General features: G+C 41.2%; 2 protein-coding genes across 9 annotated transcripts in view; one reads left to right on the top strand and one right to left on the bottom strand.

Moving 5' to 3' along the window:
- Positions 1–20,805, top strand: part of ADAT1 (adenosine deaminase tRNA specific 1) — a 31,183-nt gene extending 10,378 nt beyond the window's left edge. For 3 of the 8 annotated variants that reach the window (XM_056360578.1, XM_056360577.1, XM_056360579.1), the window contains 4 exons: positions 360–505; positions 2,883–2,982; positions 5,528–5,614; positions 12,169–17,516. In XM_056360578.1, coding sequence (XP_056216553.1) covers positions 360–505; positions 2,883–2,982; positions 5,528–5,614; positions 12,169–12,301 — 466 coding nt within the window. In that variant the 3' untranslated portion in view covers positions 12,302–17,516. Of the gene's footprint in view, positions 1–359; positions 506–1,241; positions 1,358–2,882; positions 2,983–5,527; positions 5,615–10,463; positions 10,919–12,168; positions 17,517–20,036; positions 20,197–20,443 lie in introns of those variants that run through there. The other 5 variants (XR_008825663.1, XR_008825665.1, XR_008825662.1 and 2 more) reach the window with 5 other exon arrangements.
- GABARAPL2 (GABA type A receptor associated protein like 2) lies at positions 18,713–26,914 on the bottom strand. The gene is made up of 4 exons (XM_056360589.1): positions 26,727–26,914; positions 26,386–26,441; positions 21,271–21,443; positions 18,713–19,291 (listed from the first exon to the last, which is right to left on the bottom strand). The coding sequence occupies exons 1-4, from the start codon at positions 26,758–26,760 to the stop codon at positions 19,201–19,203; spliced, it is 354 nt and encodes a 117-aa protein (XP_056216564.1). The 5' UTR covers positions 26,761–26,914; the 3' UTR covers positions 18,713–19,200.
- Between the last annotated feature and the right edge of the window lie 30 nt (positions 26,915–26,944).

The following is a 26,944-nucleotide window of genomic DNA, read 5'->3' as shown; positions in this document are numbered from 1 at the left end:
ATGATTATTGTTTTTCATTGTGATTGCAGAAGTTTATTGCAGTTTTTATCCTGCATACTTTATCGCCATTGATTACATCAGCTTTTAACTAGACCTTTTTAAAAATTAATTAATTGTAGTTTTTCTAGGATGGACAAGTTCTTAATAAACTCTGTGGCTTTGTTTTTTTATCAAATACTTTTTTGAAGGAAGAAATGCCCCCAAACTTCCTTATCTCTCTTCTATAGCTCATGTTCAATTCAATTTTAATGCAAAAGTAACATATTTCCGGTTTTGAAGGGAAATTGTTTGTTTGGTTTTTTGGCTTGTTTGGGAAGACCAGACTTAAAATAATTTGCATTTTTCCATGTTAATTTTAGATGTCAGCACACCTTGCTTTTACCAGAGGGTTTTGTTGCTCAGGAGGTTAAGCTGCTGCAATCGGATCTTCGATTTGAACATAGCCGTCAGGCAGTTCAGGAAGCTCAAACTAACGGCAAAACAAAACTTGTTCCTTGTAGTGCAGGTGAGTTAACTTGGACTAGGTGCATAACTGTTTGAAAAAGTTCAAATAGAAATTAGGTGGCTTTGGTAATTTCCTAAAATGGAACTTTATTAATTGCCAGTGCTAGAGGTAAAGGTGACTTGTAGCAGGAAATTAATTTCAGGCCAAACTTAATTGTTAATAATTAATAATTCAGCTCAGCCTCTAGTTTCCTGTGGGGAGTTTTCGGACTGAATAAACACTTGATTGATGCCGTTAAGAATCTATAATCTAAACAAAGACAGAAAATAACCAGTGAAAGCTAAAGTTCTGAGGGTGATAAGAAAACAAAAATATCAAAAGACTTCTTGTTTCAGTTAATTTTTCCATTGTCCTTGGTAATAATCAGGAGACCTGCCATGCTGAATTGCTCCAGAAATCTGTGAACATAGAATACAGAGTAGTATCATGTAAAGGTTTAATTGATAGAGGTTTTGGACATTGCATTTTTTGTCATGGTGATGAATGAATATGCAAGTCATGTTATGATTTAGCAGCATGGTCTCATTTGGGGAAAACAAACTTTGGTACTGCCACTGTATGTATATGGTTGAGCAGTTTCTTTAAACTTGGACGTGCCTACCTTCTGCTGTTGTATACTTTCTGGCTTAACTGGAAGTAGCAGTTATTCTGTTACAGTAAAGCTGATGATAAAATAGAATGGAAACAAAGGGTTCCTTAATGGAATTCAGATTTATTAAATTGGAGTTATTTACAGGTGCCAGGAAGGAAAAGATTTTGATCCTGTGAGAAAGGAAACAGAATCCATCATTGAAAAATGGTGCCAATTCACTCAACAAACAAGATCCCAAACAACTGTGACTAAATTCCTGTGTATGTCTCCTTTCTGTAGTTACTCAAGTCATTCAGTTAAATAAAGATGAATGATGCTTCATCACATTTTTTTGCATATATGAATTATGCCAGGTTGATTTCTTTTCTTGAAGGGGTAAAAGTTGGAGTAAAGTCTAAATCAGGGCTATTACACTGACTATTGAAATATGCTTCATAGGAATGTTTCAGCTGGTATTTTTAAAAAGATAAATGTGTTCTGTTTAGTATTTTGAAGTTATGATAACTATGAAGAAATGAAAGAATAGAAAATGTTTTCACTTAAGTAAATTTTTATCTGTCAGAATCTGGTATTCTCTGACCAGGTGGTTGTAGATACTCCACTTGTGGAGGATTTAATGTTTAACACCAGTTATATATATATTTAATGTGATTGGACATTACATAATAGACATTACACAGGATTTTAATTTAGTAGAGTGATACAGCATTGTATCTAAATCACAATGCAAGTACAGCTTATGCTTAGCAGAGTACAGCAATTGCAGCATACAGTTCAATCATAGTACAAGTGTGATTGACATAATCAGTCTCCATAATACACTTTATAATGTGTAGGGTTTGAGCATCTTGAATGGCAAGGTGGTATCATGAAGGAGAGAAGCCGTGAAAATTGTCTTTAGAGTTAGTATGTGTGCAGCTGTTTTGCCTGTTAGGAACACAGAGAAATGGGAGAACTTAAGGAACAAAAATTGTCTCAAGGCAGTAGAAGTTAAAGGAACTGTTGTTAGGTTATGGAGGGACAGATTGGGCATGTCAATCGGTTTTGTTTCTGTTAACTTGCTATTGATGCTGTGCTAGTTATTTATAAATCTGTAAGGTATGGTGTGCAGAGTTTCAGCATTAGGAAGCTCACAGTCTAAGATGGTAATTAGGTTACCAGAATTGGGGGTAAAGGATAAGGTTGTTGGCACTTGCTAGCTCTTCCAACATGGTATTTTTCTTTGACCACTAGCTAATAACATTTTTCAAGTAAAGTCTACAGATACTTGATGTATGCCAGTTATCATAGAACTATTTAGAGTATACAATATGCAATAAAATAGTAGCACACAATAAATTAATAAGGAAAACACAGAGCGGCTGGTGCAAGTAGCTTGGGAAAGTATTTCACAGCCTGATATGAAAATAAGCCATCTGACTTTGAAGTTTCTTTGTCTGGACAGGATGTACAAAAGAAAGTAGAAGCCCCCTAAAAAGGGGAGAATTACAGAGCTGGAGGCCAAATATTTAGAGGCATGGATTCTTGAAGGACCTGATTAAGATGAAAGCTCTCTGTGTATGTATGTGTGTGTATATATATTTTTAAATTATTATTAATTAAACAGAATTTACCTGTTCTTTTAGGTACTGAAATCCTTGACCTAGAGAGCCACGGTCCTCTTTCTAGTTTAAATTGTTTTGGGAAGCAGCATGGTATCATGTGAACACACAGAATGAAAGGAACTGCGAAGTTCTGCTTTTGTGATGAGAGCATCTCCCTTGTTTATAATCCTTTCTTCTACAGCTATCAGTTGGAGTGCGGTCCCTGAGCAACCCCTGGATGTCAGCTCAGATGGCTTCCGGCAGGGAACAACAAAGAAGGGGATTGGGAGCCATCAGAGCAGGTGAGAGAATGTTGTGATACCTGGGTGCATGTATCTCTGTTTGTTAGCATACATGCTTCTGTCAGCTCATGTGATGTATAGCGCATTGTCAGAGCAGAAAGAAATCTAGGGAGTGGGGAAAAAGGGGAAAGGTGTGAAGTGGGGGAAAAGGAAGAAACACTGTGTAAGGGAGAGAGGGGGAGCTGGAATGGGGAAAGTTGAATGAGGCTTAACAAGTTTATCCTATTTCTTTTTTGTCACTGTTGATTAAAAAGAGCATTGTAGATGATGGGGGGGACGGGACTGTGATCAGTTTTTAATAGAAGACCGCTCATTCGTTGGTGAAGTTTGAAGTTTTGCTTTGTATCTTTTGGGTTGTTGCCTGTGAAGGAGGTGTGTGTGTTGCAGGTCCTCTTTCCACAGATTTCTTTTTCTGTACAAGTCAGGCCAGCTCTTTAAGAAATGTCATAATCTTCTATCAATTATTAATGTTTAAAGAAACAGTTACGTATTTTTCTTGTGGTTATGAGGAATTACTTGTTAACATCTGCAGACAAATTTCTCCATTTCTCTACACTTTCCTCAGTGCGGTGACCAAAATTATCATTAGTCTGTGGAAGTTCAGTTTGAAGGTTGGGATCATGTTTTGGTTGCTGGCTCCTTATACTACCAATTTATTAATGGTCATATTGTTTATTTTTCCCAGGCTTTCTGGGAGAAAGAAGGTAATCCTGGCAGTAGTGAATGAAATGCGAAGTAGAGCTTAGACGATTATTGTGGAGAACTCATTTACGTTCCTGTTTGGTTGCACATTCTGAGCTCAAAGTTAGGCCTCACTTGGCTGTAGTTTATCTTGGTATATCCTAGTATTTCTGAATTTTCTCTGCAAAGAGGAGGACCAGGAAGTTTGTGGCTTGGGACCAGTATTGGTGTCAGGGGTGTTGTGAGCACAGGTGACCTGGGTGGCTTAGTGTGTCTTTTGAGACAGGCTTTACGTGCACTGTAGAATATTAGTTTTCAATATGTGGTGTGTAATGTATTCCTGGAGATGTGTGAAAGAAAGGTCAAACCAGCCAACCAACCTGTTTTTCTTGGTAGGCTTAAATTTGTTATGTAGCATTTGTGTATCGGTTCTAAAACTTCAGAGCCATCTGCTAGCTGCCACTTTGCACAAAGCTTGGGAGCTCAATTGTTGTCAAAAGTTGAGAGATCCTCCTTCTTTTTCACATGCTCAACATTCACTAAAACCTTGAAAAGTTATTAGAGAGGGTCTACAAGACTGTGTGATTGCGAAGGTCTCATTTCCTAAGAAATCAGGATTAAAAACAAGGTCAAGGAATAAGTAACCTGTTTACACTTTTGTGATAAATGGTCACAAAAGGAACTTTTGTAATGAAAATAAGGAATTTATAGCCTTATTGGGGGGGGCATACTTAATAATAAACAAGACGTGTATTTCAGCCCTGGTTTCTCTTCAAGGAATCTCAGAGCTATTGGTGGCAGGGGTGTTGTTTGGGTTTTTTTTCCCCCTCAGTATGTTAGATAACACTAAATATCGAGGAAGGTAAAGCTGACTGACTAAAAGGAATTTGTAGGTAGGTGTCTGGTATGTGCTTTAGTTAATTAAGCATTAACAAAAGCACCAAAACCTACAATAAGAACCTTTGACAATTGAAGATGAATTTTTTTTTACATCTTTAGCTGTCTTTGCACACCAATTTTGCGGTTCTTTAAGAACATACTGGCAAAATAGGAAGGCTTTTTTATTGGTTTGTTTTTGCAGTGCTTCTGAAGAATTAGCTTGGATGTGTTGGAGAACTGAATCAGTCATTGTGAAGACAAGTGTATAAAAAGAATTTAATTAAATAGAGAAAATAGCTGAGGTTTTAAAAAATAAATGATGCTTTATAATCAGCTTTTCTGGTTGCCTTCTCTTTGGGGGAAGAGAAGGCCTTAAAGCTGACAGAGATGCATTCGGTATTTTCAAAAGACCTTTCAAACTTTGGATCACTTTATTTTTGATGAGCTGCTTCCTATTTAACTGCCCTGCAGCTGTTGCTGAATGTAGCCTCGTCACCATTGTAAAAAGGACAGCATTGTTCCAGATATTTCTGCTGGTTCTTTTATTTGTTTTGAATAATACAAAGTTTGCCAGTTTGAACAAGCCTTTGGAGTCCTTCTGTGCTTGTTTGATGGGTTCTGGACAAGTCCTTTTGGCTCAACCTAGCTGTAGTTACAAGCTGATGACTGTGCAGTCTCACACAGATAATAATGTGGGGGTATTAAAATGTCTGTGCAAACCTGTAGGGCGCTGGCTGGGACAATGGAAGAAATGCAGCTCTTTGTCAATATAATATTTCAAATGAAGGCAAGAGGCAGGTGGACAGCTCAGAAGGGGTAAGAGAAATTAAATTACGGAGAACTTTTTACGTTCCTTGCGAAGTGAACATAATTTTCTTTATAAAAAATGTTCAGCTGGGAAGTACTACTGTGAGCTGTAAGAGGAAATGCATTTCTGATTTCTCTTCCATCAGAACTTCTGATTTCTTGGTTTTTTTTTCATCAGATCCAAGATCTGTAAAGTGGAACTCTTCCATGGGTTCCAAAAGCTGGTGAGAAGTATTTCACAAGAGGATCTGCCAGACACTCTTCGGTAAAGACATTTTGATTATATTTAAAGAGTGAATTTATCTTAATAAAACTCAAGAATATTCTGATGATACCAGAATCTGCTCATGTATCTCACTTTAGAAAAGTTCATTGTTAAAGTTTGATAACTTGAAAAATATGGCATGTGCTTGATGGGTTAGGAGGACTCTCTTTTTTGGTCTTTTTTAATCACCTTGTTGGAGAAACAGCTATCGCACCTCATGTATTAATGACAGAAAGAAGAAATTGCAGGTGGTTTGTTTGTTTGACGGTAAAGTAAGAATTTGGGGCAGCTGATCTCTTCTGAGGCCTTACTGCTTTTCAAAAGGGTAAACTCTGTTCCTGCTCAGTGGAGCCTTGTCCTTCTCTTAGGACTAGAGCTGGCATCTGTTGGACACCTCTGTAAGCCTCTTCAACTTGCTGTCTTGGCAGAAAACTCTACATTTTGGGGTCTTTTTCTCAGTTCAAGTGGTCCTGTCTGAAAGTGGCAGCAGGCAGCTGCGCAGAAGAAGTGAGGAAGGAGATGAGAGGAGGAAGTAGTACCATTTCTGAAAATGTGAGCTGTTAGTTCAGCTCCCTGCAGCACTGTGCCCTTGGTAGCATTCATATCCTTGGTGGCATTCAGTCCCTCCATACCAAAATTGTGGTGGGATTATTGATACCTGGTTGGTGTTTAGTAATTCTATGAAATCCTACTTCTTTGCTTCACAGGAAGAAGGAGTTTGAGTAAAATAAATAAATAAATTATTAAGGAAAGTCTACGCTAAAATCCTTGTTTGCCTAAGTGTATGATTACGAGCTAGTAAGGTGAGATAGTGTAGAGGGCTCCTTCTGCAATCCATGTATTACATAGATGGAGACTTTCTGGAAAGAACAGAAGGTTTTGTCTGAGGAAGCCATACTTGGAGGTTTCTTTTACATTATTAGAAACAAGTGTGGTTTATCAGACTGGCGTTTCTTATGGTAATCATCTGGTCTGGCATTGCATTACATGCATTACATATTTGGTAGTATTCCATCCCAAATAGCTACCATAGAGTGGGGCATACTTTCATATATACAGAAACTTATTTCTTACTTTGGCTTAGAGATTGAGAGATGTAGAAGGTTCCAAAGCCATTGCCTTGGATGTTTTATTTTATTTTTGACTTATTTCCCAGTATGATTTCTTTCACCAGCTCTGCGATGCAATTATACCAGTTGTTGAGCTAATCTAACTGCTTGTAGCTGTTGATGGGCATGGTCCTGCAGCAGTCCCTGCTGCAGCTGGCTGGAGGTTCCCATTTTCTCCCTTGTATCAGTAGCACTTCTGCAGCCTCATGGTGAGCCAGTTCAACTAGCTAATGTGGCAGAAAACAACTCCCTTGCCTTTTGTGTTTTCTATTGGGTCTGTTGAGCTGAATTGGCTCATAGAAAGCTAAAACAGATAATAAAATCAGTCAGTGCAAAGGAAGTAGGTATGTGTATCCAGAAGCAAGGGAGATAGGCCATTTCTGCCTTTCATGGTACCAGGAGAGTAGGTGAGATGAACTTAGCCAAAGTAGGTGCACCCTGGTTCTTTAATTATTAGATCTTGCTTGCTTTTGAGTTTTGTGAATTAAAGATTGCAGTTACCTTCTGTGTCTGTACAAGTCTCTCTTAACTATTATAAAGTTCTGATGTCAATATGAGCCATGCTATTGCTGAAGTGGTTTTACCAGAATCTATGGGTAGAGGTACACTTTCTCCTTGATTCAGTTTTAGATATAGCATTATTCGCCTTTTCTGGGTGAGAGTTTGTCCTCACTTGTTTAGCCATCATAATTTCCCCAGATTAGAGTGTGAGCTGGTGTGTTGTTGGGTAGGTGACTCATTGGGCTGATCATGTGCTGCTTACATAAAGTCACTTTGCCTCAGGGCTTTTCTGGACTCTAGTGGCTTAGTAATTTCCTTTGACTTTTTTGTCCTCTACCATTTATCTGTCTGCGTTTCTCCTGACAAAGTACAGCTGATTCACAGATGTGGCATCATTTTTAGGCTGCACAAACTCTCTTTATACAGTAAAGGTGCTAGCTCACCGGTTGTCTTACCCAGTTGCTTTCCTTTTGAAGTCCTCGTTTTTGCTATTTTCACTTAAAAAGCAAAATCTAAAAAATGTCTTTGTATTGCTGTTTCCTTCATCTTCCCTTTCCCTTTCTACACGATATTCTGATGTGTTGTTTTCCTTCCTTTCCTCTTGTGGTCTGAATTTGAGTGTACTTCAGATAAGAAATCCCACACTCTTATTGTATCCTCTAAACTCTTGGGTATTTAACTGTTAGAGAGTTTTGTATTTCCTTCCCATTCAAATGTATCTTTATCTCCTCCCACAAACGGTTGGCTCTAGTGCTATGCTATCACCCAGTTTCCTTTTCCCACTTTGCCTCTGAATTCCTGCCCTCTTCCCGTCCACTTTTTTATCTCCTGCCTCCCATCCTTTCTGCTCCAGCAAGGAAATCTTATTCTGTAGTCCGTTCAAATTTGTCGAACAGCTTGTCTTCGTAGTTGTAGGGTATATTAGGCAAGGAACATTATTTACTTAACCCCTCCTTAATCTGTCCTTCATCATGTCCACTGTCAGACCTAGGATACTGGGGCAGTTAAAGCTTTACATGGAACTACAATACTGATTCTGATGTTCTTTTGTTTTTTTCTTTCCTGGGTCTAAAGCTGCTTCTGCTTTTTCTGCCTTACTTTCTCTTTCATTCTTCACTCCTCTCCAGAGGATCAGTGGGATTGGAACAGGTAGAGACTGGGGGTACAACTTTGCTGACTCTCCTAAAGGCGAGTTTAGGAATTTGTAGTGGTGTAGGTTAGCTAAATGCTAAGCGTAACATTCAGCAGTTGTTTTTTTCAGGATTTAATTGATTTTATTTCAGCTGAGACTTCTTAACAATTGGTGTCAATTACAAAGTTTGCCTATCGTGATTGCATTTTATCTGAAGCATTGAAGAAGACACTAATAGAACCAGGCCAAGTATGGTTTCCTGGCCCCCTGTCATTATGGATTCACAACTGATTTTTATGTATTGCAGATCTGTGAGCATTTGCCATCTTAGATGTGATTCATTAATTTTTGTATGAGTAATGTTTTGGTTGATGCCTTGTGCTTACATCAGCATTTTTCATGTGTAGTATGTCTGTAATCTCAAAAGTACATTATAGGTTGAATGTAAATGTTTGAAACTGAACATGGGGTTAAAGATAGGGTTTGTTGCTGAGAAGAAAGTATTGCAGCAGTGCATTGCTTTTCTTTGTAGGCTGGCTTGCTTGTGAGCCCACTTTTGCTCGGCTGTGCACATGGCTGAGCATGTGAATGTTTTCAAGCATAATGGTAGTTTCTGTAAGGCTTTTTCAAAGAGTGTGGTACCTTTCACAATGAAATCTGTAGATCACCTCTCATGTCTCTGGCACAGCCATTGGAATCACTCAGCCTCTCTCTTACACAGTAGTGTAGGTGCAGGTTTGAAATAATAAAGGGAAACATAAAAGGAATGTGGTCAGGCAGACCTGGATAGACTGGAGATCGTATGATTGTACAGGACTTCGCCTGGGGCAGCAAAATAGTTTTCACTTTACAAAAAAAAAAAAAAAAAAAAAAGTCACAAGTTCTTCATTACTGAAGCTTAGTGACTTAATGGCCCAACCAAAGCTAAGATACAGTCAAAATGTGAGGGTTTTGGGCAGATGTAATGTACTTTGAATTTGAAAACATTTTTCCTGTATATATGTTGGAAGATTCTTAGAAGCTTAATGCAGAAGTTGAGCATGCATTAAATAAGTCTTGTCTGATTTTGGCAGCTCTTTGATGAAGCTATTTAAAAGGCAACTTTCTGTTGCATCCACTGTAAAATCCTGTAGTGATGTTTTCTTGTTGTGTGCTCAGAGAATGAGGCAAGAGGCTGTGGTCACATGTGCTTTTGTAGGTCCTACAGTGCGGCGAAAATACTGAGCTGCTCCTTACTGTCTATCCTGTTTCTGTGCTAGCTGTGTTTTCCCTTACTGTCTAGTGTAACAGTTTTCAAACAAAGGTCTGTTGGAATAATCTAGGTTAGAAAAATCCCATGTGTTTTAGTTGAATCCGACTGCAGGGTATGAGTTGAAGAGCCATTGATTTGCCAACAGATTGAGGAAAGCACCAGCAGCAACATTTTGCAAGGAAGAAAAGAACAGCTAGGTATTGAAGCCTCTCTCTTGGCTGAGTTGGTAGATAGATACAGACAGACAGATATATTCCACCTATGTATGTGCATCTACAGCAAATGAAGGGAAACAGCTGTTTCATATTTAATAAGATTGAGCCAGTCCAAAATCTGTGTTGTGTAAATCTTTTTTGATCTCTGACCATCTTAAATGTGACCTCTTAAGTACAAGTAGATGTGTTTTGAAGGTGTAAGCAGCATGCACTATTAGCTTTTCTATGATAAAGAACAAGTATAAATCATTAGATTCATATATAGTGAAAAAGGGCAGGATCAAAGTCTTAAATATATCAGAAGTACTTTTTAAGTGCAAGAAGCATGCTAGCATAAGAGAGTTTCTTCCCAAAGAATGATTATGTCATTATTCATGGGTCCCAGAGAATGGTTTTGAGATGGAGGAGAAGGTGCAGGTGTTTTGTACTGTGTTTGAGATACAGGTTGGAGTACCTGGGAGAGGAACAACTTGCCTATGCTAGGGATTTGGAGCCGGTTGTGGTGGGTTGACTTTGGTCTTTCTTGAACCTGTGTTGCTTGCTGAATGCTGCTTATACAAAATAGTTGCTGGTCTTTTGCCTGTTCAGTGATGCTCCTAAATCATGATCCACCATTGGTAATGGGGTTCTGTTCCACCAGCTGGTGGAGGAGAGTTCTAGCGGGCCCTGTTGGAGAATGGCTGGATGAGAAGGGTCATGGATCATTAGAGCATTTGTATGAGCAGAGCTGAATCTAACCGGTGTGCTATCAAGACTAGGCCTCAGCTGAGGTTGCCAGCTGTGCTGATGGCTGCGGAGTTGCAGGGACACCGTGGCCTTAACAGGAGTCACAAACAACTCTGAGGAGGTATGTGCAGTAAAGATAAAGGAGTTATGTAAGCTAGCTAACCGCAAGTAGGAGGACCATGTAAATGACTAGGTAGTGGTTCTAGCCAATCATAGACTGCTGGGTATGCATAATTAGATACACTGTATAAATAGGAGCTATTCGGGTTAATAAAGTGAATCGTGCTTTATCACTCATATTGAGTCAGCTGCGTGATATTCCCTGCCACTCGCAGGCCCTTCCATGGAACTTTGCAGAGCAGCTTGGAGGTTAGTTTCACAGAGTTTGATTAATGTGAAAGAGGTAAAGACAGCAAAATAGATTAGCTGTGACAAGAGTGCAGGCAGGTTTGTAAGTATACACCTCCCATGTTCAGCAGGGGCACAGGCAGGTTCTCCACTCTTGTACTTTCTGAACCCAAGGCTTGCAGGATAGATGATATCTTGTGGGTTGCTATGTACGTCACAGTGTTCTAGAAATACATTCATAGCAGAATAGTGAATGCCTGAAGTACAGTTTCTGATGGTCTGCTCTTACATTTTTTGGAGTTTGGGGTTTTTTTTGGGTGGTGGTGGTGATCAATACTGCCTTTGAGCATGCAAGCCTGTTCCAGAAGTTAGTGCAGTGGTTCTCAGGCTTTTTAGATTAGGGTTCCTGTAGTAGTTTGGCTCTTCCTCTTTCTTGATGAAGGGCATGTTGTGTATGATCTTCCCTTCCTACGGGGTCGAATGTATAAACATTACGTGCCACATGTGGCTGACAGACTCTTTGGCAAAGGCAGATGAAAAAGGCTAGGAAAGGAATGCAAGGAAAGGAAAAAGTCTTGATGAATTTGTCTTAGAGGCACTTGTATTCAGATACTCCAGATCTGAATTCCACTATTTTGAAAATCAATGGTATAATGCAATCAGCAGAGTGACCGGTGGTTCTGCTGTGATTGTGGGGAGCAAGTGCTACATGAGGAAGGGGAACAGAGCAGCAAAACTGCTGAGTCTCTTTTGCTTGAGGGAGAAGAAAAAAAAATTTTTCTCCTTTGTCTCAGTCTTCCCCATTATTTTGTGTTGGGAAAGAAAAAACTGTCCTGTTCATCCCTGTCCATTCCCCTTCCAGCCAGCAGTGGTATCCATTCTTCTAGCAAAACAAGGCTACTTCCACCCAATTCTAAGCACTTGTTTCTAGCCACCTTTTCTGCTTTGCTTCAACATTTTTTGCTATCATGGAAGTTTTGTGTAACCTTCTGTCAGACAGTCAAACACTGACACTTCTATTGCTGGAGAGTGGGTATGAAGCATGGTAGAGGAGTTGTTTTGCTTCCTTTTGTAAGACTCCTGATAATGTCTAGATACAGTAGCTTCAGGGCCTGGGTCTCTCCACGTGTCTCTAGATGCACAAGAGAATTTCACTTAGTATGAATGAGCTCGCAGGCCATCATCATGTTCTTAGATGTTTGTTTTTTTCGTTTTGTGACATCACATCCAGTAGGATAATAGAAGTGTTTTTGTTGTGCATTTTCTGTCAGGATGAAGACTCTAGAAACCTACTGGGACTACAAGGAAGCTGCATTAAATTATCAAGAAGCCTGGAAAGTGCTGCGTAGCCAAGCCTTGCTGGGTTGGGTCAAGAATGCCAAGGAATACCTGCACTTCACATGAGAATACATGCAGCTATGTAGATGCCAGTAAACCCTGGCGAACAGCAGATACCTCTGCAGTTCAAGGGCCAGGAAAAGATGTCCGCTAGTTTGTGTTCTGTAAGGAGACAGGCAAAAGGAGAGCAATTTACAGAAGTCTTTGTTTTGGTTGAGTTGAAGTCCCTTTTTTATTGAAATACAGAAAAATACCACTGCAGACTTAAAGTTCTCTTCATGATGTGCTGTGGTCTGAGGATATGATCTGTCAGCGTAGTCCATTGCAATGGAAGAACTGAAATTGAAACAGTGCTATGGGAGAAAGGCTTTCATTGTAAAATTTTAGTGTTTGCTTTCATTCTTCATAATGTTATGGTTGTTCTTGTGTTACTGGGGCAACCCTAATGTACAGTAAGTAATAATTTTGTAACTCTTGGCTCTCCTTGTTTGGTGTCAGGAAGAATTTTCCGTGTCCCCCAGCCACGTTGCTTCTAACTGGAAATACTAGTTCTTTTAAAAGGTCTTTTTTCTGGGAGTCCTTCATATAAGCTGCTATTTACTAAATACAGCCAAAGCAGAAGCAAAAGAGTGATGGGGTTAAGGCTGTGTCAAATAATAACTACTTACAGTATCCCCTGCATCTCTTTTAATTTCAGAACTTTGCCAGATACCCCTTTCGTGGGCAGGAAAAAACCACTCCTGAATTACCTGGTTCACAGCTGTCAATCCTGTGTAATTCCAGGCAAATATTTACAAACTTTTCAGTGTTTCAAGCACAGTCCATCCCCCAGTCCCCCTGTGATACACAGTTAATTAAAAGCAGGCATGCCTTAGCCATTTATGTCACTGTTTCCTGGCAGGTGTTCATGAATAGCCTGGCAAAGGTGGAGATGCTCTGGGGGAAACTGGAAGTTGTGTCTGGCAGTCTTTGCATTTATACTTTCTTACCAAGTATCATCTGCATGGCGAAATGGTCAACGCTGCGAGCTGGGGGGGAGCAGCGGGTAATCCTCCTTAAGCTTTCTGTCCCAGTTACTGTGTTCTGTGAGCAAGTTTGGGACTGTGTAACTGCTACTGAGCACACACTCCCCTTCTGTACCTTTTCTGTTGAAAATGACAATTCATAACATTTGGACAAGGCAAAGGCAGGATGAAAAAAAAGAGGTGGATAATTTAGAACTTAAGAATTCTTTAGTGATCTTAGTTTTCTGTTCTTTGTTATCTTACTATGGTTTTAGACTTGAAAAATGGGCACAGCAGTTCTCCAAATAGCTCAGCAGGTTGGTTGACTGTAAAGCTACATATGGGACTGAACAGTCCATATCACGTTACAGTCTGAGAATGGATTACAGCAAATCTTTTTACTTTGCACCTGGGTTGACTTGTCAAATAAGAATAGTTCTCTTACTTGTTGAAGAAATAAGAAAGAACTTGAATTCTGTGCATATAAGTCTGTCTTCTCAAATGCAGCACCAACATGCAGAAAGACCACTGTTGTATTGGTGAGGGTGGAGTCTTTTTGTGTGTTTGTAGAGGGCAGGGGATTATGGAGAATTGTGACTTGCATTAGTCATTAGAGGATGAAAAATGGCCACATGGCGTTGCAGACAGGCTACAGGGTGAACTGCTGAAGAGAAATGGTAACAGGTATTGTAATTGAGCAAACAGCATTCCAAGGGCAGTCTTGTAGCGTATTTAAAGAGATAACCAGTAAATTTCCATTCTCCTGAAATTTACCTTTGTCTTTCCCAGAAATCTTGTAGAAACTATACCTTAACATACCTAGTTTCCCTTTGTTAATGAACAAAGTCTGTAGTGAACCTGCTGACCAGACTGGAATGTTCCTATTTCCTATCCAGCTGCAATATTAAAATGGGTTACATAAGGCTAGTTGCACTCTAGTCTTGGCGTCAGACTAGTTTTCAGATGAGCAGTTTTACGATGTAAATTCTTTTAACTCTTTCCTAAAATTTGAGCCTGGCTGTTAGGAGAGATTGTTCCTGGTAAGATTTTCCTGTGTATTTGTAAAATACTGGTGAACTGTGGACTACTGCTTTTTGCTACTTGTCAGCTGTAAAAGTTTTCAAGGTGCTGAAGACTCACACTAACCTTGCTTTTTGGATGGAGTTGAGGACATATTTAAGCCTAGAGCGAGGCACTGAATATCGAAGAGAGGGAAGGAGCTAAAACAAAGCAGCATTTAGAAGGCTGAGGGGCTAAGCCTGCAGAATCTTAACTCAACTGGATCGCATTTCTGGGATTGTAAGTAAGTATTCAAATGCTGCATCTGGTTCATTACAAAATGCCAGGAAACGCTCTGGGCAGTACCAAGAAACTGCTTTACAAATCGGAAGGAAAAGATATATGGAGAAGAGATAACACAATCTCTGCTTTTGAAAGAGGTAGCAAACTGAACTTTCATTATTGTCAGCAGATCTTTGGTCCAGAATTGCTCCTGGACGGTAGCAGTTGACATATTTCAGGCTTGTATCACTCCTTTGCACTGGCATAGCTGACACACCAAAATACAGAGGTAAGCAAGGCGCAGGGGGGACAACAGAATGCAGAGGCTGTGCTACAGGGGAGCCGTGTGTGTGTGTGAAGCAGGGGAAATGAATTGCTGACAGGTCTTGGTTAACAAGGACAACCAAACAATTGGTAATGGGAGCAGCAGAGCATATGAGGGCACCAAGATTCCCAAGGGACGTGTACAATGCTCTACAGAGCATATTTGTATTACCCAGATGGGTCCTTGCCTTATTTGCCAGAACAAAGAGACTGTAATCCTTATTTTGAGTGGGATATCTTTAACAGCTTCACTATTGGAGAAATTGTCATTGTCAATCACAGTAAGAAGATGGGGCAGACTGCCTGCTGATCTTTAAGGAAGTCAAAACCAGAGCACAGAAACAAGTGCTTCTGTCCACGTGTAGAAGTACACAACCTGTTTGAGGTGGAGGCTGCAGTTCGTAACACAGCATGCTAGCATCCCATTCCCTTTGAAAAAGCAACGTTTTGGTATTGTACTGTGCTTCTGCTGCTCACCTTGCACAGGCTGAAGCACTTACTGATCTCGGTATGTTCAGAGTAAATTGAAGACTACTCAGATTATTATCTTTGTAGGGAAAACAAACTATGAGCCCAAGACAAGGTGTAGATTTTCACTAGGAGTTGAATCACTTTGCAATAAGCCCAGTAAGGGCTAAAGGAAGGGAAGAGCCAGGGCTGTGCTGCTGAGGGCAGGAGGAAGAGCCAAGCTTTTCCTTTCACTTGTTACAAACAATTAGCTGGTTATGAAACCACACATGGAGAAAATGCTTGAGGCATAAGTATGGAAATGAAGTGTAAGTTACTGTTGTTAAGGAGGAAAGAAGGGTGTTGGAGTAAAACAGAGAGCTAAACGTAGTTGAGGGACCTATCAGTTCCTTCTCTCAAAGCATATCCACCCCAAGAATCTGGTAACATCCTTATAATGAGGATTGCAACAGTGGCTTACAGGTGGAAGCAAGATAATTTTTGAGGAAAAGCTATCTAAATTCATCTAGTACTGGCTTAGTTATAGCTGAGAAGACATTTCAAGTTAGCTTAAAGACGGGTGCTGTAGGTATAGCAAGGTATTTCTTCATTTTCTGTTCAGTGTATAAATTGAAAAGCCTTCCCAGTCCTGAAGGTTTACAGAAGGTGAAGATGATATGAGACCCAAATGCATTTAATATTTTTACAAGAGTGACTGTACTATCTAAAGGGATCCATTTCATCTACGTATTTCAAAAAGAAATACCTTGATGTTTTATTGAAATTTTAAGTGCATCTGCAGATGAAAAGTACAGGTACTGCTGTAAAGCATTTATCCTTGCATTCTCTGAATTATTTGTGTACCTGGGCTGCTAAATCTAAATTGATAATTAGAGTAGTTACATGGGGTTTTTTAGAGGCTTATGAAGGGTATTCCAAAAGTCATCTTGATCATAAGACTGGGAATAAAACTTCATCTTCCCTTGTTTTGTTTAGATATATCTATGTCCTAGCATGCAGTTAGCTTTATCTAGCAGTTGTAAGTTATGTTTCTTACTCTCCTCTTAATAGCTAGCAAAAAATACTACTTGATAATCATAGACAAGCCGTGAACTTTCAGCTTAAAGGAAACAGAACATTTTCCGGTAATAAAAGGTAGTAAAAAACATCACAGATGAAAACCCTTCATTCTGAATCAAAAATTCTGTTATGAGTAAACATTAATACTAAATGTGTGGAGGGGGAGGGTGGAAGGAATTAATGATGAAAGCAGTTGACGGAATGTTTATAAAAGCAGTGGTATACATTGCAGTGCTATTCTGAATAATGAAAGGCTTACTGCACCAGCAGCACATTTTCAGATGCAGTAAGCACATGCAGCACTGTTACTGTGACAAGCTGCAATAATACAGTAGTGTCAACATTTCATAGGCTCCAACCTTCTCATTTCGGAGTGCTTCTGCTGGTACCTGTGAATAACTGTAGAGTCAAACATAAGTCTAGGCATAAGGCGGCTTCATGGGAGTTGAGTGAGTGTGATTTTCATTTAAGCTTGGAAAGCGATAAATCTCCACTGTGACTGGAAACATTTTAAAAACTAATCTCTCCTGCACCGTGTAGTGTGACAATGAAGTAAAACTTTTATTAGGAATCTAAACTGTAATCAGTGTTTCCTTGCTGGCTTACAAAATTCAAAGTGATGCTACTATTCCAACCCAGTGTTACCCTTTAATATCAAAGCATGAACTCCAGTGCTGTGCAGTTAGGTCAATTAGGTGTTTTCTCTGCCCCACCACCACAATTCAGAGCTACAAGTTTGCCTTTTTGCCTGTAGGCAGAGGTAGCTGTGTTAACTATGGTAAGCCCATTTGGAGAGAAGTTGAGCCCCATGTGAACAGCAACCTTTTTTGGCTTTGTGGCAAAGCCTCTTCACCTTTGTTGTGCTGCATACATGCTTTGGCAATAGTGCTTATAAACTGGAGGAACTGATCTCAAATTATCTTGCATGCAGCATTTCGAATTCTAGTTGTCTGCCTCAAGTAAGCAGAATCACAGAATGATCTGGGTTGGAAAGGACCTTTAAAGGTCATCTAGTTCAAACCACCTGCAGTGAGCAGGGACATCTTCAATATATTGGCTTGCTTAGAGCCCCATCACACCTGACCTTGAATGTCTACAAGCTCTGAACAACCTGTTGCAGTGCCTCACCACCCTCATGGGGGGGGGGGGGGGGGGAAGCCCTCTTCCTTTTATCTAGTCTGAATGTACCGTCTTTTAGTTTAAAACCAATAAAAAGCCTGTCCCCATCTTTTTTATAAGCCTCCTTTAAGTACTGAAAGGCTGCAACAAGGTCTTCCTGGAGCCTTCTCTTCTCCAGGCTGAAATATCACCAACTCTGTCAGCCTGTCTTCATCGCAGAGGTGCTCCATCCCTCTCATCATTTTTGCGGCCCTCCTCTGATGTCTTTACTGTGCTGAGGACTCCAGAGCTGGATGTAGTACTTCAGGTGGGGTTTCAGCAAACAGAGCAGCGGGGCAGAATCCCCTCCCTTGACTTGCTGGCCATCTTTCTTTTGATGCAGCCCAGGATACAGTTGGCTTTCCGGGCTGCAAGCACACATTGGCAGGTTGTGTGCAGTTTTTCATCCACCAGTACCCCCAAGTCCTTTTCCACACGGCTCCTCTCAGTCCCTTTGTCCCCCAGCCTGTATTGATACTGGGGGTTGCCTCAACACAGGTGCAGGACCTTGCACTTGGCCTTATTGAACCTCCTGAGGTTCACACTGATCGACTTCTTGAGCTTGTCCAGGTCCCTCTGAATGGCACCCTATCCCTCAGGCCTGTCAGCCACACTACCCTGCTGTATAGCAAAGCAGTTCTTTCACATACTTGGTTCTGTAACGTCCTTAAAATACGTACAGAATTTTTAGTTGGAAATGACATGTATATTTATATTACTACCTGTAACGCAACTACTGGCTGCCTTTTGTTTTTAAAAAGCTGCTTATGTGACTTCTAATCTGTACTCCTTGCCAATTATTTCCTTCTCTGCAATAACTCATGTACAAATCATACCTTCCAGTTCTGCAGCTCTCTGGTCTCCTTTTCAGATCATTCTTTCTCCTAGGTGCCCCTTTTCCCCCTATATGCTCTACTTTTGTCACCTAGGTCCTGCTTTCAAAGCCCACGGTATTTACTCCACTGATAGCCTGTGGGCAGGCACAGATGATGATGAGATCTAGTAGTTTTGAAACTATTGGTTTTGGAACCTGCAGTTTGCTCCTTCTTTCTTTATTGTATTCCATGTACTACAGGTTGAGAAGCTGTACAGTGTCCACTAAATAATATAAGAAGCTGTATAGTGTCTAGTAAATGCGATGTATAACTTCCTTGCCAGAATTAAGGTAAAGAAATGACAGCACTGCCTGTTTGTGACAGTTTTTATTGTACTTGTTAACTGAGAAAGAGGAACACATTAGCTCAATTCAACATGATCAGCATCTTGCTCCTGCTTAGGATAAGCTAGCAAATCCAGTGCTCCCAGTACTAATTTAATGTTTTTATTTTTCTTAAGCTAACACCTCAAAACAGAATAAATGCATATTCTTCTTTTCATGTTTTAGTAGCCCAACTACTTTGCTTTATTATTTAATAAATTTTGTCAAATGTATCCCCCAAAGGAGTGAGGCTCTGGGAATTCATAGCCATGAGAAAAAAAATTGCACAAAACCAACAAAACTTTTTTTGATAATTTAACAGTCTAATAAAACAAGACCTATCAATATATTAAGAACTAAATCCAGTTACAAATGCATGTATATAGAAGGAACTTCTGTGAATGTCAGAACAGAAAATGATCAGCTATTTACAAGATACACGGCAGGATGGTGTAGTAGCCAAGACCCACCATTCAGAAACCGAATGTGTTCTCTCCACTGTAGGCAACATACAAGAATCCATCCTCATCCTTCTCCTTCTCATAAAGTTGTCCCATAGTTAAGCTTGAAGAGGAGGAAAAAAAGAGAAATGGTTTGCTTGGATCATGACAGTTGCAAATGGTAACAGTTAGAGCCTCACATAAAGAAGGATTAATAAAAGCTAAAAACTTGTCTGTCTGTAAATTAAAATACAAAAATGAGGATAACTCCTGAGTTAGCAAGATGATCCTAGGCTCTCTGTAGTGTCTAGGTTTTTGTAACTTCTTCGTAAGTGCATTTGTCAGAATGCTTCCTTACGTTACTGGAATGTATTCTGAATGTATTCCAGGTTCTGAATCATCTATTTTTGATGCCATGACTAATACCAAGATCAGTAGCCTGACAACACCTTCCTTGAATGCAGCTGCATTAATGTCTTGTTTGTTGTGTGAGCAACCTCGTTTCTCCCTCTACCTAGTGTAGTCATGAATGTTCAGCTGGTCTGAAGTCTGTTGAACTTGTGTTTTTTGGACTGTTTCTTTGAAGTCCAGGTTGTTTTGGGGAGTAAAAGCTTTTCCTATTTTGTTAGAAAAGTGCTAGCACCAAAATGCATGGGAAATAAATGACAAGTTAGCCAGAAACTTGTGCTTTTTCATTGGATAAGGTTTTGAATGTTTTGACCGAATGAAAATTTTCTTAAACTGAATAGGCATGTGGCCCTTCAGTCTAAGCCATTGCAGTCTTGAGGGCAATGTCTGTATTTTGAAAACAAAAAGAAACCTAAGCAATTACTTGGCCAGCACAACTGCTCCAACCATCTGTCTTACAGATGAAACAGGCAGTTGGACACCAGCCAGTTGCACAAATGGCACCTCCTCAGCTCACCTGTCTCTGCCTTCCCAAGACTGAGAAAAGGCTGAATGATGACTTTTTACCCAAGAGAGGACCTGGGAAGAGTTGCAGGCAGTACTTGAAATGGAAGGGAATTCGTAAGTAGTAGATAAAATTTTTGGATGAGGAGAGAAGGATGTCAAGAGTTAGTGGCCTGTGTAATAAACGCAGCCTATGAGAAGAGCAAAGCCAGTAAAAGATTTTTGGTTTATCTGTTAACAAGTGATCATTTTTACATTAATTTTGAAGGACCAAGGTGCTATTTTTTCCAGCAGAGATGTGACATCTCATCACGAAATTGTGAGATGAGACAATGTGCCCTTTCTTTTTCTCTCCTGTTCCTAGCAGTTCTACAGCACTGTTAAGATGATGACATACAGGCACTCCTCGTACTCTTACAAGAAAACAAGCCGAAAAAGATGGTTCTCACAAGTCCCTATTGTGTACCACAAAGTAAATAAAAATATCCCTGAGTCTGGACAGGTTACCTGGAGGGACTGTTACTGTTAAACAGGTAAGGGTTAATAAGAAGAATATTATATCTAAGCCACACAATAGCATGAAGTACTATTTCCTCCAATACTACTCAAGTATCTCGTATAGAAAGCAGTTGTAGCAGCTGCTTCTGCTATACATTATTCTGTATGTAGCAGACAACCGTGAAACTTATTCCTATATAAAAGCAATGTGAAAAAACTTCCTATAAACATTTTGCATTTTGTTTACAGAGGAAAAAAAGTAATTTTTAAAACAAGTAACAGCAACTAGTCTAACGTCTTAATTTCTTTGTCAGCTGACAGTTTAATGTTTTTTCAGAATAATTCACGGTGTTTGCTTTAGAGTGTTTAACATGCAATTTCACTGTTACGCTGGAAATTATTTTTCTTTTTTGCATTGATGGTGTACAAAGATGCCATAATAACTCCAGAGCTCACCCTCTTGGCATGGAAGTAAACCGCATTATATTTTTCATTCACCTTTCCTTGCAGCTTAGCCTAAGAAGTAAGATGTTTTATGAAACTCATGAGGGCAAAAAACCTATCATAGTGAGAGTAAGGTATAAACAAACACCTCCTAAAATCACCAAATAAGCGTCAGAGGGGAGTTACTGTCCCTCTGATACGCAGAGGCTTGCTGAAATGGTTCTGAATACCAAGTGAATAGTTTCTCACCTGGACTGTGGGACAGTCTTGTCTACGAAGAGGAATATTGCTTTCTCAGATGGCAGTTGAATCCTCTTCCTGATGATCCACATGAACTGGGCCACGGTGATGTCAGATGGAACCAAGTACTTCCTCTTGTCAATATCAACAATCTGAGATCCCGACACCTTCTCCACTATGACCTGTAAAGCACAGGTGTGAAGGTCAGGCTTTTCAGGATTGGTATGAAAAAACAGCTTTGGTAAATCACTTGCTGCTACAGGCTTACAACAGTGAACAGAGAGGAGGAACAAAAAAGGTTTCCTGACTGCAACCAAATGAGAGACAGGACTGACTCTGCACGGTAAAACCTGATTTTACAATTCACTAAAACTTATTTTCACATATGCTCAAAACTTCCTGTGCCTAAAGTTGACAGTCATGGGGTAAAATGAGGCAATATGCCTAAAAGCGACCTGTGACAGGAAAGTATACACATCTTATTAACTTTTTGTACACCAATGATAGGAAAGTACTGCAATGTGGACCCCAGGTTGGCCATAAGCCAGCAGTGTGCCCTGGCAGCAAAGGCAGCTAATGGTATCCCGGGCTGCATTAGGCAAAGTATTGCCCACAGGTGGAGGGGTGTGATCCTTCCCCTGTACTGGCACTGGTGAGGCCACATCTGGGGTGCTGTGTCCAGTTCTGGGCTCCTCAGTACAAGAGAGACAGGGCCATACTGGACAGAGTCTGACAAAGGGCCTCAAAGATGTTTAAGGGATTGGAGCATCTCTCATATGAGGAGGGGCTGGGAGAGCTGGAACTGTTTAGCCCAGGGAAAAGGCGGCTCAGGGGGATCTTACCAGTGTGCACAAACACCTGTGAAGGGAGGGTGCAAAGAAAGTGGAGCCAGGCTGTTTTCAGTGGTGCCCAGCGAGAGGACAAGAGGTGATGGGCACAGCACAAACTGAAACACTGGGGGTTCCCTCTGAACGTCAGGAAACAATTCCTTACTGTGCAGGTGACGGGGCACTGGCAGAGGTTGCCCTGAGAGGTTATGGGGTCTCCCACCTTGGAGATGCTCAAAAGCGGTCTGGAGACCATCCTGGGCAGCGCTGTGGGTGGCCCTGCCCGAGCAGGGGGGGGCTGGACCAGGTGACCTCTGGAGGTCCCTTCCAGAAGTCCAAGACACTTGTAATCTCACTAACTGCAGTTGATAGTAACAAACTAAGGAATCCATTTAACCATATTCCTTCCTTGCCCCATTCAGCTGTAGTGAAGTCATGAAAAATTCAACTAGACTGCAGCACTGGTACTTAAGCAATGGCAGGTGACCTGAGGAAGGGCATTCCCTTTGTACAGATGCTACTTATTTTGGTTTTGTCACTATCACAACATAAAAAGAAAGTAAAATACAAAAGTGTAGTTCAGTTGCACAGGACCTACAATGATCATCTAGCCTGACTGCCCAACCATTGTCCAAATGCCTCTTAAACACTGACAGGCTTGGAGCATCAACCACCTCTAGGAGGCCCGTTCCGGTGTTTGACTACCCTCTTGGTAAAGAAATGCTTCTTAATGTCAAGACTGAACCTCCCCTGATGCAGCTTTGATCCATTCCCAGGCATCTTGTCCCTGGATCCCAGGGGGAAAGACGCTGGCACCTCCCTATGTCCCCTCCTCAGGAGGCTGCATAGAGCAATGAGGTCGCCCCTCAGCCTCCCTTTCTACAAAAGAGACAAACCCAGAATCCTTAGCTGCTTCTCATAGGATGTGCAAGTGTGACCATCGCTGCTTCAAGTCTTGTGTTAACACAGAATTCTAGTTTGCAACAAACATGCCCTCTTCCTTTTTAAATTGTCCTATGACTAAATAAAATCCCAGAATACAAAGAAATACAGATTTAATGTATGTGCCACCTCCACCCTTCTGACTTAACTGTCATCTTTAAACACTGTCCCAAATTGCTCCTAACAGATGAGAGAACCTACTGCCTTGACATGATGCATAGCAAAAGAAAAATAAAAACCAAGGAAGAAATACTAGAAATAAATTGCAGTAACAGTGAAGCTAAAAAAATCAGTATTTAGGTAAATGGGAGGAAGAATCGGCAGTCTAGTCCAGTATCTAATCTGCCATTTTACTGGTTGCATACAAGCCAGAGATGCCAGAATGGCTCTGTCTGTCAGAAACTGTCACATGAAGCAGAGGCACATGCATACCTCAGGTAACTCAGTGTAGAGCTGAAGCAGCCACATTATAGCTGAATACAGTCAAAACTGTTAAGAGTTGCAGTGTGAACTGTGGTGTTACGTAAGGGTCTAGCTGGCCATAGACCACATACTCATTTTTTTACAGTACTTTGCAGTACTGCTTTTGATTTTGACATCTATGCTTTCTGCATTTCTATAATCTGGAAATTATTATTGACCTGCTATAGCTAGCCACCAAGCATTTCAGCCAGGCTCAAGGAAGAGAAATAAATCATGGCTCTGGAATACCAACTGGCCTGCCAAGGATGCCAGCTGAGCACTCCATCAAAGCACCAGAAAGGTGTGGTGATGTGATTTTTGTCTGTGTGCCTCTGCTGTACCAGACTTACACTGCCAGAAATCCAGCCATGTATACATCTGACGTTAAAAACTACGTGATGACAGCTTCAGTTGACTGGATGAAGTTACAGGACGACAGTGAAGCTGTACTAATAAAGTACACGTTTTAGCTGTATATGAATGAGAGCAGATCAGATATGTAGGCTGTAAGGAAAATAAATAAAATAACCACAACCCAATGTCATGCTGCTAGGCCACCACAGGAACTTAGCTATTCTCTGCCTACACCGGGAGCATTTGGTAACAAGAACCAGGCACAACCCAAGCAGAGGTGCCTAGATAAGAAGATGTTCGCAGCCTCAACAGGCTTTTGTTTGCAACTTTGAAAAAAGACTGCCTACATCAATCACTATTTGAGGATGTCTGTAGACTCAGGTCTGCAGTAACATAGTAATTTTATCACTGGAAAGCAGAATTCATTTTTTTTTAACACGTTATTCTGAATATAACTGCATTCTAAGGATTACTGTTCCACTGTGGTGGTGTTCATGTCAGACTTACTGACGCTGTTCTCTGCTTTGTATTATGATGAACTGACATGAGAGTATCTTATTTCATGTGTCAGGAAATTAGAAACTGACTACAGGAACTAAAGATGGCAAGACAGCCACAAACAAAACCAAACAAAAAGCAAGAAGTACAGGAGGAAGGAGAATTAATTATTACTTGTGGAAAGGACCTGACACTTCCTGCTCCACCCTGGCTAGTTCTTGAAGGGAAAATGCAGCGCATGGGGAAATAAGGCTTACAAAAGGTTCCAGTGTCTCCATTCCTTAGTTCTGCATTCCCTGTTGCTACAGCAAACGGGTAATGCTCAAGTAAATTTACAACATATACTGTCTTATGATCTGATGATGATGAACTTATTACTGTCTTATAATTTCCTCAGCTCTGCCTACAGAAACAGGAGGACAGAGTAGCTGCCTCTTGCAATTTTGTATGAGGGAACTGTAAAGAGGACCAAGTACAGCTTGAAATGAATACTGAAGCCTCAACAATGAACAACTGATACTTTTTTTTTTTAAGATTACAATAGCACACTAGACATTTTAGCTTCATAATACAGAAACTGTCATAACTACACATCAAGGTTGTTGGTGAACTGCTCCTAGTAAAACTTATAGATACCTTTAAGCATTAGACCACTTAATTCCCCAGGCAAATTTAAGATTACAGCGCTTAGCAAGCATGAATTTCTTTCGCCTCTCATTTCTAGAAGGTCTACCCTAGGGCAGGGACAAGGTGCTCATGTATTATCTTAGTAGGTTTGAACCACTGAAACATCTCTAAATCCAAGTAGACAGATACAGCAGCTGGGAATTGAAGTCACTTTGAGCTATGTCACTGGATGCAGACTATAACCTGGAAAGCAGGAAACACACGTTAAGTCTGAAAAACACTTTTGACTATTAAATGCCAAAAGTATATTTGATACCAACTGTTTTGTGAAAGCTACATGGCTCAATCTGAATCATCAAGCTGAAAACATTTATAAGCCCAGACAAAGCAACACACTGCAATTTAATTCCTCTATCCATCCACACCTTGCTGTCCATTCTTGATACAGCATCATGTAATTCTGACTCACACTATGAGTTTCAATGTCTCTCTTTCCCTTAGGGTTATGAAGGGTATTCTTCAAAAAGGACAGATGGCTATCTGTGGAGATGTATGGTCATCAGCGTATATATGAGGGGGTAGTTAGCCAAGCAGAGAATGGCAAGGTTCAGATCAGCCTGCCAGACTGCAACTGGAGAAGATGCTGTGACTACATGCAACTCAGCAGCAGAGAAAGTCAATGGGATTAGAGGTTCTTCTCTGGGCTGCACTGCCTAGGAGGTCAGACAGGAGTGGCACTAACTGGCATAAGGTCAGGTGCGATGTGGAAATTTTACTCGCAAGCAGAAAAGTTGAGAATATGGACCTGTTGCTGGCTGTTACATAAGCATGTGAAATGCGGTCATTTCACTGACTGAAACATGACAAAAGGGACTGTGGAGCAAAGAGGTCATTCACTGTTTAGTAGGTATTAATGCAGAAAGGAGGGGTCACCACTTGCACTGGCTGTTCAAACAGGGTTTGCATGGGAAGATTTATGACCAGGTAAGACTGGTTATAGGTGTGGAATACATAAGGGACAATCATCTTCCCCATATAGCCAGGAAGGAAGACTGTCAAGGTTTAAAGGATTTATGATCTTTCTTTGGATCAGGCACAGAATGAATCCTCACGACACTTAAGGCATTTGCTGGGATATAATTGCCACTAGAAGAAACCAGGACACTGATAAACCAGCAACATGCCTGGGAAGTATTTAGAAAGTCAGGCACTCTTGCTTGTCAATACGCACTGGGGCACGGGAGGCAGTGCTGTATTAGTTACATGTGTTTGGAGCCTCTTTAAAACACCTAAGGACAGAAAAGGGAGGATGAATTTACTTAGTAGGATCTGATCAAAGAAGAGAGGGCAGGATGGAAACAGTTTATCCATCTTTGCCACCAAGAACTCAGATGAAGATGGCTTGGTTACTCACCGGGACACGGTCAGGGTATTTGGCTCGGATTTTTGCCGACTCGACACATCTGTGCTCTGTGAACAAAACTCGTAATTAGTCATCGCATAGTAATAGCATCGCCGGTGCCCTGGGCTGAAAGGGCAGTGCCCGCCGGGGCGGGAGCCTGCGGCTATCGCGACCGTCTCGCCCGGCCGAGGGGGTCTCCAGCTGCTCACGGAGGCCAGCCCTGGGCCCGCCCGAAGACACGGGGCGGTGCGGGGTGGGGGGAGCCGCCCGGGTCGGGAGGCCGCGGGGCAGATGGCGACAGAGGAAGCGGAGGGCGGCGGGGCCGCCGGTGGGAGCGCCGGGCCCACCCTTACCCAGCGCGTGGTCCTCCTTGAACATCCACTTCATGATGCGGGCCGGCGGGGAGCGGGGCCAGCGGCGGCGGGGCCCGTGTGCGGGCGGGCGGGGGCTCCTGCCGGGCGGGCGGGCCTGTCGGTGTCACGGTCCCTGTCACAACAACAACAGCCACGGCTCGGCAGGCGGGATTTCCGGCTCCCTGTTCCCTAGCAACCCCCGAGGGCGCCGCTTCCGG

The sequence above is a fragment of the Falco biarmicus genome, chromosome 15, assembly GCF_023638135.1.
Source record: "Falco biarmicus isolate bFalBia1 chromosome 15, bFalBia1.pri, whole genome shotgun sequence".
NCBI classification, from domain to species: Eukaryota; Metazoa; Chordata; class Aves; order Falconiformes; family Falconidae; genus Falco; species Falco biarmicus.
This window is presented reverse-complemented; position numbering and strand designations above follow the sequence as displayed.